The sequence below is a fragment of the Ambystoma mexicanum genome, chromosome 8, assembly GCF_040938575.1.
Source record: "Ambystoma mexicanum isolate Mex_15411 chromosome 8, UKY_AmexF1_1, whole genome shotgun sequence".
Taxonomy (NCBI): Eukaryota; Metazoa; Chordata; class Amphibia; order Caudata; family Ambystomatidae; genus Ambystoma; species Ambystoma mexicanum.
Window position 1 is genome coordinate 25300910 of NC_090929.1, and position 15570 is coordinate 25316479.

Genomic DNA, 15570 nt, shown 5'->3' on the forward strand with positions numbered 1-15570 from the left:
ATGTCTTCCTGTCTCGCTCCTCGTTGGAAGGGTCCCTACCAGGTGCTGTTCGTCACTCGGGCAGCAGTGCGGGCGGCTGGAAAGAAACACTGGATCCACGCGACACATGTTAAAAAACTTCCTCACCCGACGCCACACGTTACAGAAGAAGCAGAACCCCTCGCTGATGCTACAGTCCCTGATCTTGGAGTAGCAAACAGCGCTGTGAGTGCGTCAGAGAATTTTTCTGAGCCCGTGGAGCTTGGAACAGTCCATTTCGTCTCCGCACTCTTCTGAAAAATCACTTCCGGAAAATACTGTTTCAAGCTCTGCGACTTCCGTCGCCTCCGATACGTCGCTTCCCTCAGGAAGTGACGACACCTTATTTTCGGACCAAACAATCTTGGGTACCACCAGGTACAACCTTCGACGAGGAAAATAGAACTACGGCACAGGTTTTTCCGTGCATTTGAGAAAGAGAAGTGATTGAAAGTTTTCCTTTGTATAAGAAAGTTTCTGTTGAACAAAAGCAAAAAAAAGGGATTCTGCTGGCTAGGGTTGGGGAAGGACTAAGAAATCGCGCGATCGTAGCGTCGCCAGCAACCAACATTGGGGTCGTCGATTGAGGAACTACAATGCCTGCCACCTCCACTGCTGCTCCCCGCACTGGACTTGTGAATAAGGGGGTGACCAACTTGGACAATGAACAATGTGCCTGGGCCCCGAAAACGTACTGCTGTGTTTTGATAACGATAATTGTTATTTTTGCAATTACTGCTGTAGGACTTTGGTACTTTGAAGAAATCTATCCTCTAAAACCTTTACTACCGACCGAGATTGTACCGACTGCTTTGACTCCCTCTGTACACCTTCACACTCTGTCCCCTAGAGACTCCCAACATAGACAAAAGTATCATAATAACACTCTAATGATAGTAATGAATGCAAAGCATGCCATTTTTAATAAGAGTAATTGTTGGATTTGCACTCATTTACCGCAACATGGGAACAAGAGACTGGGATGGTATATTCAACCTTTACCTTTAACGACTGCTTGCTATGCCTTTCTTAGAGCACGATTCTTTGGCCGTTGGAATGATAGCATCTCAGGGAACTTTGATGGAACTAATTTGAATGATTTCGAGAAACATGAATTAACTCCCCTGGGATGCTCGCTTTTTGCAAATATAAGTAAACCTAATTTCGCTTCTATTAGGGCGTCTGATAAACTGTCTCTTCCTTTTCAAACTTTAATTTCCTTTAAAATGGCTCCGATAGGCAATAAGGACGCCGTGCCTCCTTCTTACTCTATAAATCATAGCCCTTACTCGGTCCCCTTTTGTGTACAAAGAAATGGCACTCGGCCAATGGGAGATTTTGAAGGTTGTATGAACATTGTAAATTTGACTGGAGAAAACAGGCCTCTGTATGTAGGGGGGCCTGTTTATTTTGTTTGTGGTAGTTTAGCATTTCCCTGGTTGCCCAAGCATTGGCAGGGAACCTGTTATTTAGGAATCCGGTTACCCGGGGTATTTGTAGCTAGTACATTGGAGGCTTCTAAGGCTCGCCCACGGCAGGACAAGAATGGAGATACACCTGGGCAAGTATTGGGAGATGTAGCAAAATCAGTTGTGCCCTTTTGGGGACAAATAACAAACTCTGAGAACATTAGGGGATTAGCAAGGGTACTGGAGAGAACGATCAACCGGACCACGGACATACTCTACAATATGACACTAGAACAAAAAGCAATAAGATTGGTAGCACTCCAAAATCGGATGGCATTAGATGTCATTCTGGCAGAACGAGGTGGAGTATGCAAATTAGTGGGGTCCGCTTGCTGTGTTTTCGTACCAGATTCCTCGCCGACAATTTTTAAGGCAATACAGAATCTGCACATTCTTAGTTCAGAAGTGCATGTTCCCGAAGGAAATTGGGATCTTAGCGCTTGGTTCTGGGACTTCTTGCGGTCTTGGGGTTGGAAAGTGCTTTCAGTCTTGCTGATTATTTTGGGAATTCTGCTATTTCTTTGTTGTTGTATCCAATGTCTACCAAGTATATGTTCAATGCTAGGGGGATGTTGCGCTCAGGCGATAGGTACAATAGGACATAAAGTGTATGCCCCGGATAAAACCTCTAAGGAGTATGTACTGAAAGAGATCTTAGTAAAAGATCTAATGGCGATAGATATTTCTGACAGCTATTCAGGGTGTATGGACGATGACACATGGAGTTATTTGCAGGGAGATCAGAAGTAGTTTAGCACTTGGCATAGGCCAAAAGGAGGGTTTGTCAAACTAGAAATTATATCGTGCCTCCTATTGCTATGAATATATGTATATTGGCCTACGCCAAGCTGCTAACAAGCTGCTTATACACTACATGTGAATAAACTCGCATTGCAAGGTCCTGACCTTAGAAACCATGTAAACTGTTTTGGGACAAGCCGCCATTTTAGGTTTTCTTGCTCTATAAAGTCACCATGTGAGCTAAAATGGTAGCCTATGTTATTCAGAACAGAACTCGATTGTCATGACCTCTGTACAGATAATGTATAACTTGCCTGCAGGCCACTTGTCATGAGCTGAGACTTTGTCCTTCTGCTGACCTGTGTGCAATGGATTACCTGTATCACCGAAACTGATCTATAATTGAATGAGAACACCTGCTTAACTACATTGTATAAACTAAGTCCCGCATTGTAATGTTAGGCCTAGAGCATACATTATTACCATTTCTTCTTGTTAATGTATAAACCTAAGATGAACTAGATTTGACCTGGCAAGGGTCCCTAGAGCAGTAACTTATTTATGGAATGGTTAACCTGCAGAATGGCTGGGCAACAGGCTGGAGAAATGTATAAAAGCCTGACTGTTTCAATGAATATTTGCACTCACTGAGCACACCGAACCACGCCGGAGTTCGCTGTGTTGTACTGAGGGTCGATAGCTATCTGAATTTTGTTCTGTCCTTTTGTAACTGGATTCAGTATAAAATAAAGTACTTTGTATGTTCCTTTGTAACCTGTGTTTGGTGTGTTTCCTTTTTGGTTACCCTGCCTCATATTATTTTCTTGTTTTCACAGTTGTGTGACCTGTTTCCTCCGCGCCAGTTTGTTTCCAGCGTGGGATCTGAATTTGGTTTTGACTTTCTTCGTGATGGGAGCTCCTTTTATGCCCCTTCATTTCTATTCTATTAGATTGCTCACCCTTAAGGTAATTTTCCTAGTTGCTATCACTTCCACACGGCGAATGAGCAACTCCAGGCATTGTCTGTTAAACCTCCCTGTTTGTTTTTTTTTCAGTGAAAAGGTGACTTTGTGAGTGAGACCTTCCTTTCTTCCAAAGGTTTTCTCTGATCCATCTTCCTGTGTTTCTTCCTCCGCCGCCCCCTTCCTCGGCATATTCCATTGGCTGGACCCGGTGTGGGCCCTCAGCTATTATGTCTATCAGACTAGTCACACTAGGAAAGGTGACCAGTTTTCCATTGGTTACGCTGGTGCTCACGCTGGCCGGGCTGTGACCAAACAGACCCCGTCAAGGTGGATCATTCCCTGCATCTTGGAAAGCTACGATCTGGCCTGAGGGTCTCGCAGCTCATTCTAACAAATTAATGGCTGCCTCCTCGACCCTGCAGAGGGCAAGTTCCAGTCCTGGGCATTTGCCAGGCAGCAACGTGGCCATCTCTGCACATGTCTGCAAGCATTACTGCTTGGATTCCCTTGCCTGCCAGGGTGCCCTTTTTTTAGAGCAGTCCTCCAGAGTTTTTGGGCTTAGGTGCTGTCCTTGCTTTTTCCCCTCCTCCAGGTTTATGTACTACTTTGAGAGTTGATCATAGATTAGGTATCTGTGAGAGGAAGGAATCCATTGGAAGCACAAATTACTTTCCTCTCAGTAATGTTCTTTCTGATGGATGTGTCTCACAGATTCCTCATTGCCCTCTGTACCTGCCCCCATGGTGGACAACTAGTACGCCATCGGATCTGCGTTCCTTCAGCATCTGAGTGCTAGAGAAAAGGGGTTTAACTGAGGTCGCAGAGATTGGCGTGTCTATATATACACTGGGCCCGACGTCCTGCCCAGTGTGGGGCATGTATAGGAGTCGGGCGGAGCCGCGCTGTGCCCTCTGGCAGGGATAGATGTCTGAAGAACAGCTGCTCTGGGATAGGGATATCATAGGTGAGGAATCCGTGGGAGGAACATCCATCAGAAAGAACATTACCAAAAGGTAAGTCATTTGTTCATCGCAGCAGGCTTCCAGCCACCAGTTGAGGCCATGCAACCAGGCAATGTGTGGACACTGTACCCTGACTGTACTCTGAAGAGCTTAGGCTTTCTCTGGGGGCACATTTAGTATTTGTGTCCCCGACGATGACTCAAATGAGGGCTCATTGACCAAGGTCTGAAAAGCCTTGTGCCAAAACGGCAGCATGGGGACTTTTGGTCTTGCACCCATCTCTGGATGTAAACTTTTTCTTTGGCACCATGTGTATCCTGCTTTTTCAGGTGTTTGTCTCTCACTCACACTCCCTGCCTCTCTTCCATCAGGGGAGATCCGTGTTGTTCTTAAGGTGGATAACAAGAGGGTCGGCCAGACAAGTTGGGGACTGCCAAACAGTCAAGTCTGGGACCAGAAATTCAGCATTGAGTTGGATCGGGTAAGATGTGTGCCCTCTCACCACTAAATGGTCTGTCAATCGGGAGCAGGTGGAGGATTACTGGCAGGTGCTTGTGTGTTTCTTATGCATGTTCCTCCTTGCTCTTGCAGTCCAGGGAGCTGGAGATTGCTGTACACTGGCGGGATTGGAGGGAGCTTTGTGGGCTCAAGTTTGTACGACTGGAAGATTTCCTGGATAACGAGCGTCATGGATTGTGTCTGAACCTGGAGCCGCAGGGCATGCTCTATGCGGAGGTAAATGCTGATACATTATTAAGAAATGAGTGGGTAGTGGAGAGATGGGACCAGGGCGATGGAGACCGGCATGGCAGCTGCAGGGCTATTGGCTCCTGAGGGGTGGGGGGAATCACAGACTGATACGCAGAATGCCAGGGTGCAGCAGAATGCCAGGCTGCGCTAGGGATAACGAGAATGAGGTGGGTGGTAAGAATAGAGGAAGGATGGAAGAGGGTTTCATGTTGGTCTCAAGAAGACTGGAGAAAAAACTGTGTAAAGGGGAATTTGCAAAGTGAGGGGGGGAAGTGAGTGATTTTATGCAAGCATTGAGATGAAGGGTGGAGCTGCACGAGAAATAAAGATGCCAACTAAGGGGTGTAACAAAGGGCGACTGACCCAGAAAGCCATTGCCCCAGATTCACTCATTTGACTGCTCTTGCAGGTGAAGTTCTGTAACCCTATCATCAAACGACGGCCCAGACTTCAGAGACAGAAGCGCATTTTCGCCAAGCAAAAAGGTAGGAAACGTTTGTGCTCCTGAAAGCGGTGTAAAACGAAGCAAGCATGTTTGTGCACAGCTGTGAGTTTTGGTGTGTTTTGGGGCCAGGATTTCAGTCACTTCCCTCTTTCTCAAAATTCTAGTAATTACCAGTTTTCCAAAACGTGCCCCTGTCACAGCGGAGGGATCGGCAAACAACTTTGTCAAGATATATGGTTTGCAGTGTTTATCAAACAGAACAATAGATGATTAATCTTTACTAAGGTTAAGGTGTATGAATCTTCAGGAAAGGGGACAAATTTATCACTTGTCTCCGGACTGTAGTCGTGTCCCGCTCTCCTGCATACCTCCGCCCACTTTGCCAGCAAACAGTCACTCACAATCTTCTACAGGGTTTTAAGTGTCCCTTTGCTGCTTTCATGACAGCTCGTGCAATCTTTCTTGGCATGATCTGTAACTGTCTGTGTGTCGCTTTCCTGCTCTTTTGTTGAAACCTTGGATTTGGTCATCTGGACTCTGCTCTGATGTCGGACTCTTATGCTGTGGTTCGACACCAGGATTTCCTGTCCCCCATCGTAGTGCAGATCAATCTCCTCTACCTCTTAAAACCCCTGAACTGCTGCCCAGGATTTGGTTACTAGTTCATGACTTATTAGAATCTTGGCGAGTTTTCCCATTCAACTTTTCTACCATCTTCTCTACTTTGTTCTTCTTTACTCATCCGTTTTCTTTCTCCGTCTCTCCTCTTAGTCCTCCATCCTCTATTACCCAGCAACTCGTTCCTGTAACTTCTCCACTCTGCTCCACCCCTACCTCCCAGTGGTATTGCTTCCTCCACCCTTCCCTTTCCTCCTTTTACTTCTCCTTTTCGTTCGGCTCTTCTTCATACACTTCAGTTTTCTGCTTTTTTTCTGTTCACTCCCCTGCCATTCCTCCTTTCCGTTCAGCGTTTCCCCTTTATTCCTCCTGTGACCTAAAGTCCCTGACCTGGTTGTGGGGTCTGGCTAGGTGTCACCGTCTGCCAGTGGGTGTAGGGCCCAGGGGTGATATGGGGAAGATCCATCTTGGTACCAATCACTTAGGCAAAGGGCGGCTCCCTCCTTTGCGGCTCCCGGTGTGTTGCAGGTGTCCGCAGGGGACGCCAGGGCCATTCCACCGCTTCATCTTGTGAGCTCCACCTGCTCCCTCGGCCCACCCCACCCCTACCTGTTCACTTCCTCGCAGTGCGGCTACACTTCTTTGTGTTCTGAATTTGTGGTAAACTAGGGTTTTTTCTCTCTCTGCAGGATTTTCAAACTTAGGTGGCCTCTCCACTGTGTACCTGATACGCTTACTATGTTCTGAATTTGTGGTAAACTAACGCCTGCCGCTCTCTTCCTGTCCGCTTGCGCTTGTCCTGTCTTCCCCCACCCACTCCCTCCTATTCTATGGTGCTCTCTATCTCACCAATCTTTTCTAACTGCTTCTTCATTGACTATCCTGCTCTCCTCACTAAATCTGGTAGGAAAATGTTTAAAAAGGACATCCTCGTCTCCAACCCAGGCCTCCCTATCGCTGACACCTACACTAGTGCCTCCTCCAAGGTAACTCTCACTGACATCCTCTTTTTCGTGCCTTCTCCTGACCTATGGACCCTTCATATGGTCTCTGTGCTCTCTCCTTTCTCCTCTTCTCCCATTTATGGTGGCACCCGTTGGGATGTCCTCTTGGCTTCCTTCCACTCCTCTAAGGCCATCATTAATGTCTATGCTAACGGGACCTTCTTGGTCCAAGGCCCTCAGGCCAACCTTCACCTCTTCGATAGACGCTTCCCACGCCTCATCAACTTCCTTTCTTCTCCTGCTGTGCCCCCTCCTCTGTCCTCGACTAACTTGCCTCTTCCCTCCCTCCCCACCCCCTCTCGTGCTCCTTCTTCACCTCCGCAGGGCGTACCTCTGATCTGTACCCCTCCCCGGAAATCCTTCAAAGATGGCAAACTTCTCCACATTGCCACTCTTAACTCTCGCTCTGCCGTCAAACATTCCTCTGATATCTGCCGCCTTCTTGAGGAACTTGACCTTGACGTACTCGGTCTCACTGAGACATGGTTCACGGCCAGCTCTGTCACCAGCTTTGACACACTCCTACCCGACGGTTACAAGATCCTCTCTGTGCCCAGGCCCAACCGTGTGGGGGGAGGTGTGGCCCTTATCTTCCCTGAGTGGATTCCTGCCACTGTTACTCCCATGCAGACCTACTCCTCTTTTGAATGTCTTGTCTGCCGACTCTCTCTCTCTCTCCTAGCCATTCCCTTACCGTGGCTACTATCTATCGGCCACCTGGTCAAATTTCCTCCTTCCTCTCCGAGTGGGCAGACCTCTCCTCCTCACTCCTGTCCTCAACCACTCAACTCCTCTTTCTTGGAGACTTCAACATCCACCTGGATGCCTCCTGTCCCCCCTCTGGACTCTTTCGCAACCTCTGCGACTCTCTCTCACTCTCTATTCTCCCGTCTGGGCCGACTCATTCTGCAGGGCACACTCTTGATGCCCTGATCTCTTCTGACCTTCCCCTCTCTGTCCCTCTCTCCACTCCTCTCTCCTGGAGTGATCACTTTCTCCTCTCCTCCCACCTCACCTTCCCTACCCCACAGGCAAAGCCACCCCCATCACTGCCACCTTCCTTCTCGGTCATCCGACCCATGAAGCGCGTGTCAGTTGAGGCTTTCGCTGCCACCTTCTTGCCCCCTCCTCCCCCTTCGGCTGACTCCCACCCTGATACAGCCCTCTCCACTCTGCTATATCTGATACTCTTGATATCCTTGCCCCCGTCATGAGAATCCGCCTGAAGCCCAAAGCCAAATGTAACTCCTGGTATGACTCGGATCTCGTCACCCTTAAACGCAAGTGCAGGGTGGCAGAGAGGAAATGGCGTGCTTCATGTTCATCCTCTGACAAACTGGCCTGTCGCCTGCTCCAAAGGCAATACCGGCTCTCCGTTCTCACCAAGAAGAGAGCCCTTATCCAAGCCCGCATCTCTGCGGCATCTAACAATTCGGCCGAACTCTTTAAAATCTGCAAGGAGCTGGCCAACCCTGCTGCAGTCTCTACCTCTCCTGTCCCCTCCCAGGCCCTCTGCACGGCACTGGCCTCTCACTTCATTTCAAAAACTCAGGACATCCTGTCCTCACTCTCCTCCTATAACCTCCCCCCCTCTATTCCCTGCCCTTCCTCTGGCTCTTCTGCAGCCACCCCTCCTCTCTCCTTCTCTTCCTTTCCCCTTTTTTCTGCTGACGAGGTTTCAAGACAAGTCCGATCTATGAAAGTCTCGTCAAAACAGGTCCACCCCTGTTCCTCCAAAACTATCAAGGACCACATTGACTCCTTGGCTCCTGCCCTTGCTGACTTCTGCAATCGCTCCTTCGCCTCTGAAGTCTTCCCTTCCCCCCTTAAGCACTCCCTTGTTCACCCCCTTCTTAAGAAACCCTCTTCCGACCCTTCCTGCCCAATCTCTATCACTCCCTTCCTGGGCAAGCTCCTGGAGAAACTGGCCATCTCCCAGCTTAATCTCCATGCTGCATGTGTTGGTAGTCTTCATGACCATCAGTCTGGCTTCAGAGCTGCCAGAAGCACGGAAACTGCTCTCCTGAACATCCGTGAGGACCTGCTCTCGAACTTTGACTCTAACATTCCATGTGTTCTCATTTTGCTTGATCTCTCTTCTGCCTTTGATACTGTCAACCATACCATCCTGCTCAACCGTCTCCGTGATAACCTCGGTATCACTGGTCAGGCTCTGACGTGGCTGACCTCTTTCCTCTAAAATCAACCCTACCAGGTCCAACTGGGGTCTTTCCTCTCTGACATCTTCTTCTCTACCTGTGGTGTCCCCCAGGGATCTAACCTCTCTCCCTGGCTGTTCAACCAGTATCTGGCACTTCTCGCCCACCACATCGCCGCTCTCTGCCCCTACTTTCAGTCCTATGCGGATGATACCCAACTCATTTTCAGGCTACCCTCGGCCTCCTCTTCTCCTTCCCTCATCTCTGACTGTCTTTCTGCTATCCAGGAATGGTGTGCCGCCAACGAACTCTGCCTTAATGCCAGTAAGACTGAGAATTCTACTCATCGGCACTCCCACTCCCTCCTTCCCTGCAGCTCTCTGGCCGGCCTCTCTGGGCCCTCTTCCTGCTCCTACATGCAAGGCAAAAAACCTTGGGGTCATCTTTGACTCCACACTCTCCTTCTCTCCTCACATATCCGACGTATCTAAGAAGTCACACTACCAGCTACACCTCCTCAGAGGTATCCTTCCTTTCCTCTCCTTCCCCCAGAAGCTCACTGTCTCTAGAGCCCTGGTTCTCTCTAAGCTGGACTACTGTAACAGCCTCTATCTTAATCTGCCCGCCTCTACTCTCCGCCCTTTGCAACTCATCCAGAACAGGACTGCAAGACTTGTCCTTGGCCTCAAGCCCAGGGACCGTATCTCTCCAGGATTGAAATCACTACACTGGCTCCCAGTGACTGCGAGGATCAAGTTCAAAACCCTCTGCATTGTCCACAACGCCGTCTGGGGCCTTGGGCCAAAATACCTTCAACTCTCTCTTCCTAAATATCTTCCTTCTCGAGCTCTTCGCTCATCCGCCTCCAACTCCCCCAGGGTCAGCCGCTTCTCCAAACAACGAGTTGGGGGCAGATCTCTTTCCACTGCAGGGGCCTCCCTCTGGAACAGCCTTCCTACCTCACTGAAACTATAGGAGAACCAGCTGCGGTTCCGGAAGCACCTCAAAACCTTCCTCTTTGCCTCCGCTTTCTCTCCCCCTCTCCCCTGCTAATACTACTGAAACTGCACTGAATCTGCAACTGGGCCATTCACCGTTCTCGGCCCAGCCACTCTCCCCTGCACTGCCTCCACGGCAACCCCTGCACTACGGGACTGTGTCTGTATCCATACAGCCCCCCTTCCCAGCACTTGTCTGCACTTACCTCGCACTTGCCACCAGCTGGCCCTTCTTATTTATCCTGTATGCTGTATGCTAATAACCCTGTACTGCACTTTCCCCTCTCCCTTTCCCCCATGCACTTTTCCCTTCCCCTCTACCCTTGCACTTGCGCGATCTGAATGACACCTGGCCTAGTAAGATCGTTGTCTGTCTCCCCTTGTTCCCCCCCCGCCTCGTCGCGCCTTGAAACACTTGTGTATAGGCGCGTTACAATTGCCTTATCATATCATATATCATATCATATCACATGGCTGGGGCCCATCACAGACAAGACTTGGGGGCCTGAAGATTCCTCAGCCATCAGCATAGTAGGACAGAGAAACCCTGGAGAAGCTAATCCCACACTAATCCATTGTGCAAACCTGCAGTGCAATGTCTGTGAATCTCATTCAGTATTGAGAGCCTAAAGCGCTTTATAAATGAGCTCAAACCTCTGACCATCATTTAGAAAGCTTTCGCCCTTAAGGGGAAAGGAGCCATGGTAGCGAGTGATACAAGCACCTTTGTTTGACACTAAAAGTAATTTATTTTATAAATTCTGTGAGGCGTGTGTGGTACTCTGTTGTCCAGCTGACACACCGTTGCCCCTTTGAAATGCCCCAAGCACTGCAGATTCAGTGCAGGAAACCAATGTCACATTGATCCCTGGCAAGAGGTAATAGCACCCGGAATACAACATTGCTCTTAACCTGCATTCACAAGGAAACATCGAAAACAATCTGTTCAGCAAGATTTTCTAACGTATTTCCAGTTGCCACGCCATACGCTATAAACACTGGATCCTCAAACTGAGTACAAGCAGCAACCGGCAGGGTCGGAGAGCAAGAATTAACGTCCAAAATGGCGGACATCCCTTTAATAAGGTAGATCCAGCCCCTTAAGGCCAAACTTGTACCAGGTGGCCTCACAGAACAGCCACTCCTAACCTTCACTCAACTACCAAGCAGAGGTGCAGACCCTCACTGGGAATCCCGCCCAGAGGGAGGAGGGAACATTGTACAAAGGCACGGATTACCGGTTGCTTAGGGTAAATCTGTAGGATAGGAGGCTAGTGTTTGCAGAAGGCTAAAGACTGTAGAGTGGTAGAAGAAGCAGAGGTCGAAGAGAGGCGGCAGCAAGGGAACGCAGGAGGAGGTGATACATCAAAGGTGAGAGTGAAAAGGAGAAGCTGGTTGGAACTGAGGAGGTGATATCATCATGGGTTGTCGGAGAACAGGAGGTGGTAGAGATTAAGAAAATGGAGGAGGTGGCGACATCGGGGAGTGAACATGGATAGAGGAAGGTGGTACCCTGAGTGGAGTTGGTAATGGCAGGAGGAAGAGAGAGAAGAGGTGAGAACATGAGGAGAGAATAATATGAGAACATGGGAGTTGAAATCTATGGACAGGGGTAGGGCTTAGCAGGAGCCGATTGTGACAGAGGATAAGTATCACTGGGGTGGCCGATCTCAAAGAGAACAAGAAAAGAACTCCGAGGAAAAGTTAGCAAGCGTGCAAAAAGAAGACGGAGACCAACATCAAGAGCGCAAAAGGAACTCGCCCCCTGAATGTTGTGTATTAAGGAACTGGGTGAATAGGAGGCAGGCCTAGGTAGCAAGAACAGTAAGCACAAAAAGTGATGGGTGGAAGGTTTTGAATGAATCTGTACCACTGACATTGCTCTGGGCAACCTTCCACACCATCGTTTTTTAGCCCGTCTGCGACATTGCAAAAGGGGTCCAGCCATATGCAAATCAATCAGGTACTGCCACCAATGGTCGCAGCCCAACCCGAACTGCTAGGCCAAGTCCCCTCTACACGGAAACACAAGCAACCCCAGACATGTTTCGGCCTTGTTGGGCCTCTTCAGTGAGGTGCAGCTTGCTTCCCTATGGCGCAGCGAGCAAAGGACCCACGTTCTGGGAATACCCTCTTGTGAGACACACTGTAAGCACAAAAGTGATGGGTGGAAGGTTTTGCATGAATCTGAACCACTGGCATTGCCCTGGGCAACCTTCCACAGCAAGAACAAGCAAGTTCCTATGCGCCTGGTTGGTCCTAGTCAAGACCAGGCAGTGGGAGGAGGGTTGAGCGGGGTCAGATGAGTCACAATGAGACCGATGGTGAGAGGAAGATCAAGAGTGACCCACAAGGTCCCTCTCTATCTTTGTGGGCTGTGCCCATTGGCACAGCTGCTGATAAGACTATCATTCGGTACTGGATCCCGAAAGCCTGCAAGTAGCTCAGAAGAAGGGCTCAGGAAGCTATAGAGCCTGCAACACCGGAGGGGATGAGGAAATCCTCTAGAAACGTATCGACTGGGTCCCTTGGCTCTGCATCCTGGAAAGCCAACACATCTGCTCCAGTGGAACCGTATAGACTTGGGAGCCTTTTGATCTGCAACCTGGAAAGCCAATGCATCCACTCCATTGGAACCGTATAGACTGGGACCCTTGGCTCTGCAGCCTGGAAAGCCAACACATCCGCTCCAGTGGAACCATATAGACTGGGACGCTTGGGTCTGCAGCCTGGAAAGCCAAAACATCCGCTCCAGAGGAACCATATAGACTGGGACCTTTGGCTCTGCAGCCTGGAAAGCCAACACTTCTGCTCCAGTGGAACCATATAGACTGGGACCCTTGGCTCTGCAGCCTGGAAAGCCAACACATCCGCTCCAGTGGAACCGTATAGACTGGGGCCCTTGGCTCTGCAGCCTGGAAAGGCAAGACATCCCCTCCAGCGGAACCATATAGACTGGGACCCTTGGCTCTGCAGCCTGGAAAGCCAACACATCCGCTCCAGTGGAACCGTATAGACTGGGGCCCTTGGCTCTGCAGCCTGGAAAGGCAAGACATCCCCTCCAGCGGAACCATATAGACTGGGACCCTTGGCTCTGCAGCCTGGAAAGCCAACATATCTGCTCCAGTGGAACCATATAGACTGGGACCCTTGGCTCTGCAGCCTGGAAAGCCAACACATCCGCTCCAGTGCAACCATATAGATGGGACCCTTGGCTCTGCAGCCTGGAAAGCCAACAAATCCGCTCCAGTGGAACCATATAGACTGGGACATGTGGCTCTGCAGCCTGGAAAGCCAACACATCCGGTTCAGTGGAACCATATAGACTGGGACCCTTGGGTCTGCAGCCTGGGAAGCCACACATCTGCTCCAGTGGAACCATATAGACTGGGACATGTGGCTCTGCAGCCTGGAAAGCCAACGCATCCACTCCAGTGGAACCGTATAGACTGGGACCCTTGGCTCTGCAGCCTGGAAAGCCACACATCTGCTCTAGTGGAACCGTATAGACTGGGACCCTTTGGCTCTGCTCCAGTGGAATGGTATAGATTGGGACCCTTGGCTCTGCAGCCTGGAAAGCCAACACATCCGCTCCAGTGGAACCGTATAGACTGGGACCCTTGGCTCTGCAGCCTAGAAAGCCCACACATCCGCTCCAGTGGAGCCGTATAGACTGGGACCCTTGGCTCTGCAGCCTAGAAAGCCAACACATCCGCTCCAGTGGAACCGTATAGACTGGGACCCTTTGGCTCTGTAGCCTGGAAAGCCAACACATCTGCTCCAGTGGAACGGTATAGACTGGGACCCTTGGCTCTGCAGCCTGGTAAGCCAACACATCCACTCCAGTGGAACCGTATAGAATGGGACCCTTGGCTCTGCAGCCTGGAAAGCCAACACATCTGCTCCAGTGGAACCGTATAGACTGGGACCCTTGGCTCTGCAGCCTGGAAAGCCAACACATCCACTCCAGTGGAACCATATAGACTGGGACCCTTGGCTCTGCAGCCTGGTAAGACAACACATCCACTCCAGTGGAACCATATAGACTGGGACCCTTGGCTCTGCAGCCTGGTAAGCCAACACATCCACTCCAGTGGAACCATATAGACTGGGACCCTTGGCTCTGCAGCCTGGTAAGCCAACACATCCACTCCAGTGGAACCATATAGACTGTGACCTTTGTCTCAGCAGCCTGGAAAGCCACACATCTGCTCCAGTGGAACCATATAGACTGGGACCCCCGGCTCTGCAGCCTGGAAAGCCAACACATCTGCTCCAGTGGAACCATATACACTGGGACCTTTGCCTCTGCTGCCTGGAAAGCCATGACATCCGCTCCAGTGGAACGGTATAGACTGGGACCCTTGGCTCTGCAGCCTGGAAAGCCACACATCCGCTCCAGCGGAACCATATAGACTGGGACGCTTGGGTCTGCAGCCTGGAAAGCCAACACTTCTGCTCCAGTGGAACCGTATAGACTGGGACCCTTGGCTCTGCAGCCTGGAAAGCCAACACCTCCACTCCAGTGGAACCATATAGACTGGGACCCTTGACTCAGCAGCCTGGAAAGCCAACACATCCGCTCCAGTGGAACCGTATAGACTGGGACCCTTGGGTCTGCAGCCTGGAAAGCCAACACATCTGCTTCAGTGGAACCATATAGACTGGGACCCTTGGGTCTGCAGCCTGGAAAGCCACACATCTCCTCCAGTGGAACCGTATAGACTGGGACCCTTGGCTCTGCAGCCTGGTAAGCCAACATATCCGCTCCAGTGGAACCATATAGACTGGGACCCTTGGCTCTGCAGCCTGGAAAGCCAACACATCTGCTCCAGTGGAACCATATAGACTGGGACCCTTGGGTCTGCAGCCTGGAAAGCCACACATCTCCAGTGGAACCGTATAGACTGGGACCCTTTGCTCTGCAGCCTGGTAAGCCAACATATCCACTCCAGTGGAACCATATAGACTGGGACCCTTGGCTCTGCAGCCTGGTAAGCCAACACATCCACTCCATTGGAACCATATAGACTGTGACCTTTGTCTCAGCAGCCTGGAAAGCCACACATCTGCTCCAGTGGAACCATATAGACTGGGACCCCCGGCTCTGCAGCCTGGAAAGCCAACACATCTGCTCCAGTGGAACCATATACACTGGGACCTTTGCCTCTGCTGCCTGGAAAGCCATGACATCCGCTCCAGTGGAACGGTATAGACTGGGACCCTTGGCTCTGCAGCCTGGAAAGCCACACATCCGCTCCAGCGGAACCATATAGACTGGGACGCTTGGGTCTGCAGCCTGGAAAGCCAACACTTCTGCTCCAGTGGAACCGTATAGACTGGGACCCTTGGCTCTGCAGCCTGGAAAGCCAACACCTCCACTCCAGTGGAACCATATAGACTGGGACCCTTGACTCAGCAGCCTGGAAAGCCAACACATC

At 50.4% G+C, this 15570-nt stretch overlaps 1 protein-coding gene across 2 annotated transcripts in view; it reads left to right on the top strand.

Annotated features, from left to right (window-relative positions):
* The window catches only part of PKN3 (protein kinase N3), a 436492-nt gene that overhangs the window by 259021 nt on the left and 161901 nt on the right, over window positions 1–15570 (top strand). For both annotated transcript variants that reach the window (XM_069609180.1, XM_069609181.1), the window contains exons 8-10: window positions 4527–4636; window positions 4747–4890; window positions 5315–5390. In XM_069609180.1, the coding sequence (XP_069465281.1) occupies window positions 4527–4636; window positions 4747–4890; window positions 5315–5390 (330 nt within the window). The remainder of the gene's footprint in view (window positions 1–4526; window positions 4637–4746; window positions 4891–5314; window positions 5391–15570) is intronic.